General features: G+C 39.9%; 1 protein-coding gene across 1 annotated transcript in view; it reads left to right on the top strand.

The window, feature by feature from the left end:
• The window catches only part of filip1l (filamin A interacting protein 1-like), a gene marked incomplete at its 5' end in the record, with an annotated part of 82,551 nt that overhangs the window by 969 nt on the left and 77,114 nt on the right, over window positions 1-4,468 (top strand). The window contains 2 exon segments of the mRNA XM_014019446.1: window positions 954-1,127; window positions 1,224-1,402. Of these exon segments, the coding sequence (XP_013874900.1) occupies window positions 954-1,127; window positions 1,224-1,402 (353 nt within the window).

Below are 4,468 nucleotides of genomic sequence, written 5' to 3'. Positions count from 1 at the left end.
GGCTTCCTCTGAATAAATGGAACCTATGTAACACACTGTTTACACTGAAATTAAAAATATTTGACCAAAGAAAAAAACAGCAGGATACAGAGAGATACAGTAAATATGATTTAGATTTTTATTTCTGTGACTGTAACGACCCACAGAAGACACAGCAGCAGTCATCATTTTATTCCTCGGCTTTAAAGCAGTTCCTTTATTCCACAGCTGACGCTGCTAAAAATGACTTTTTTTCTGCATCTCTGAGAGCAGGACTTCAATCTCCGAACTCGTAAAGTTCTTCTTTTTTACTTTGCGATGTCATTCATGAATGGACACGTCCTGGTATGTGGAGCAGGAAACGTATATCCTAAAATGGTGTTTTTTGGGGTGGTAATTATGTAAATAACCTCACCTCGTGCACGAGCAGCTGGATACAAACAGGTGTAATTCATCATGTTTACGCAGCTCATTTACACACTTTTCCTGGATAGAAGAGTTTGTTGAATCTGACGTGACATGTTCGTACGAACCCTTTGTACGAACAAAAGTAAGAGAAATTTAGGAGAAGAATACGAACATGTTCTTGCATGAGGCCCATTGTGAACAAACTGTGTTTTTGTGACAGGCTGCTGGCAACAAAAATCCTAATTTAAATAAGTTCTTCAAACTTTGAGTTTAAGAATATTCTTATGGAGAAATGAGTCACAGGTCAGAGTTGAATGACTCTGAAAATAGTCAGCTAAAAAAATGAGTGAAAAGGCAGTCCAAGTCTAAAAAAAGTCCTTCAAATACCCTAAAGAACAACTGATCAATGCTACTAAAAAATGCCAAAAAATGTTTTGCTTTTTAGACCTGAACTGGGTGAGGGTTAGTATCCAATTGTTTGGTCAGCCTTAGTCAAATCAGACTGTTTTCCTGATGTCTTCATGTATCCCATGAATCAACCTTATCCTTTATGTCATCCATCACAGGCCAGAGACGAGGTGATCACAGTGCTGAAGGCAGAGAAAATCGACTTGGCCCTGATAGAAGCCAAATATGGTTTTGTCACACCACAGAATGTCCTGCAGGCTCTGCAGAGAGACGCCATCCAGGGCAAGTCTGACACCTTCCAGGAAGACATCTACGAGAAACCGATGGTAGAGGTAACTCTATTTCGCAGTCTACAAGTGACCGCCAAAAACGTAGGTAAGCCCACTGCAGTCTGGACAAGAAAGATGATTTCTGTGTTTCCAACACAGCTGGATAAATTAGTGGAGAAACAGAGGGAGACCCATCGACGGATGCTGGAGCAGCTGCTGATGGTGGAGCAGGCGCACAAACAGGCTCTGTTCAAGCTGGAGGACGAGAAGAGAAACCATGGGGAGTTCATGAAGAAGAGTGACGAATTCACCAACCTGCTGGAGCAGGAGCGTGAACGGTCAGTACAGAAACGAGCTCAGGCTGTTAGCAAGAGCGGCTACCAACGGCAGCAACACATCGATGTGATAACTGCAGTAGCGCTACGTTGGAGGTGATATTTACACGTTGCTTGTAAAATAACCGATGATTCTTGAGTTTTAAAACAATCCTACAAATTAAGAAGGACCACCCATGTCGACTTGTACTGCACACAACTCCAAACATGAATTCAGCCTCAAAGTTTAGCATTCAAAGGGAGCTGCAATTATACCAGCATATTTCTTATTTAAGCAGACTCTGTCATCTTTAAATGCCTCTTCCCCTACAGTAAGAATGTCAGAAAGTTGTTTTTATACATTTTTATCACTCAGCCTGATGGGGCAGCCGTTAAAGTTAGTGTTTCCTGTGGTTTTCTGGTGGAGATTTGAGTTACAAACTCATCAATCATTTTTTAATACTAGTGCCTCACTTTAAAGGGATCCCCGATCAGTTGTAACATTAGACTTTATTTGATCAACATTTATTTTAACTGTAAAATAAAGGCTGCAAAAATACTGTAGGATGTTTAGATTTGTAAATTTTTAAAAATATATTGTAACACGGACGGATCCATTTTATTTACACGCAAAGCATTCTGGGTAAATGATGACGTAGACAGGTCATCGATGTGAGCAAGCTATATCCACCCTGAAGGTTAATCTTGGACAATATCTGATGATCGACTCTTTTAAATGAAACCAGAGAGCGTTGACAGAGAGGAGAAGGTAGAAATGACTCAGCCTGTAACTGAAAATATAGATGGAGGACAACAGAGCTGCTTCATGGAAGAAGAACCTCAGCTGAGCCTGTTAGCTTTTGCGCTAGTGCTGACGCTATATGTATTAGCTCAGCGCTAGCTCTACAAACAAGCTGAACTGAGGTCCTCCATCCATGTTTTCAGTTGCAGGCTGAGTCATTTTTGTGTTCCCCTCTCTGTCATGTGGATGGAGGACCTCAGTGACGAGAGGAGAATGTGTAGCGCTGAGCTAGTACATATACTGTATATGGTGATAGCATCAGGGCTAATGCTAAAGCTAACAGGCTAAGCTGAGGTTCTTCTTCCATGAAGCAGCTCTGTTGTCCTCCATCTATATTTTCAGTTMCAGGCTGAGTCATTTCTACCTTCTCCTCTCTGTCAACGCTCTCTGGTTTCATTTAAAAGAGTCGATCATCAGATATTGTCCAAGATTAACCTTCAGGGTGGATATAGCTCGCTAGCAGCCTCGCACAGAGGACCTATCCACGTCATCATTTACCCAGAATGCTTTGTGTGTAAATAAAATAGCCCCGTCCGTGTAACATATTTTTTTAACTTTTAGTTTAAAATGATAAAAACTAAACATCCTACAGTATTTTTACAGTCTTTATTTTACAGTTAAAATACATGTTTATCAAATAAAGTCTAATGTTACAACTAATCCCTTTAAGGTAGTTTGAATGCCCAAAATGTGGATCAAATAACAAATTCTTAATAACTCGATATAATGTAACAATTAAGAAGAGGGAAGCCTTTTTATAGGCTTAATCCTGTTATTTTTACTTTAAACATCACTATGTTATTGAACAAATCAAGGTGTTGTCCTGGAGATCATTCAGTTATTAGGGGTTAGAAGCAAGACACTTTTTTTCCGACGTACAATTTAGGCTTGGAGCCTAAAGACACAACTAAAGTTTACATCTACAGCTGTATTTTATGGTAGCACTGTGTGTCTCTGCCAAAGAAAAAGTGAACAACCAGATTCCCTGGAAATGTGTGTCAAAGCCAGTCAAGCCTCGAGGCAGAATGAAGGGCGACCCAAGATTAAGTTGTTGATTCTGTGGTTTTCTAATGTGCTGTGATGTAATTCTCAAAACTGCCCGAGATACTAACGACCAAATTCAGAGTTGTTCTAGCTAACTTAATACTCCGTCCTGTACTTTCCCCGAGACCACAACTGGTTCCGATCCTCCGGGTACGATAGTTTTACCCAGACTGAAATGTTTCGACCTCAGGTTTTGGAGGAATGCTGTGCATGTTGGTGTGCACATTTTATGGTTTCTGTTCGCTAAATGGTTGTAGCGATGCTTCAGACTTCATGTCGTTCAAGCTCTCAGGTTCACATTTGTGGCTTCTCCGTGAAATGTTATGAAAGGTGTTGAAAGAAAAGCCAGCCATTTTGGTTATTCCTTACTCAGAATAAATTGTCATCACTCGAGCAGTTCGCTTTAGTCTTCATCACCTTCCTCTATCTATCTCACATCAGGAAGCTTTCTACGTAGTTTTGCAACAGTTGTACTGATTACAAAGGTATTTTACAGGAGTTTTAACAACTCAAATGATAAAAGCAATGATCAGTTAAATCCTGTAACTTGAGATAAACTCAGGAGGAAATATTCTGTCTCATGTTGCCAACCACAGCTGGAGGCTGAGAGACATCAGCCTAATTTCTTCTGTAAATGTCACACAAAGAACAGTTACTGCTCTGTTTATGGCTTCCTCTGTGATTTCATATCATATCCAGACACACACACAAGGCAAAAAAAATGCTCTCTCAGCAATTAGCTTCACAGTGGAAACACAGCTGAACAGTGGCCTGTGACCTGCTTGGGACGATCATTCCACTTAGATGGGAGAAAAGTGTTTGAGTTGGAGCACGAGGCGTTGTGACAACTGTCTGTGCTTCGTCATCCAGTACCGTGCGTCAGGAAGAGCTGGCAGCTGTGAAAAACAGGCATCTGTCCAGGTGTGAGCAATTTACTGTGACAAAAGATTTTTGCAACTAAGAGCTAAAAAGAAGTGGAGTGCAAATTTAAATTTAAGAAAATAATAAATCAAACTACATACTAGATATATTTAAAGGGATCCCCGATTAATTATAACATTAGACTTTATTTGATAAACATGTATTTTAACTGTAAAATAAAGACTGTAAAAATACTGTAGGCTGTTTTAGTTAGGTAAATTTTAAAAATATATATTTTAACACGGATGCAGCCATTTTATTTACACGCAAAGCATTCTGGGTAAATGATGACATCAACTAGGTCATCGGTGTGAGGCTGCTAG

This window comes from Austrofundulus limnaeus, unplaced genomic scaffold (genome assembly GCF_001266775.1).
Source record: "Austrofundulus limnaeus strain Quisiro unplaced genomic scaffold, Austrofundulus_limnaeus-1.0 Scaffold221, whole genome shotgun sequence".
Taxonomy (NCBI): Eukaryota; Metazoa; Chordata; class Actinopteri; order Cyprinodontiformes; family Rivulidae; genus Austrofundulus; species Austrofundulus limnaeus.
This window is presented reverse-complemented; position numbering and strand designations above follow the sequence as displayed.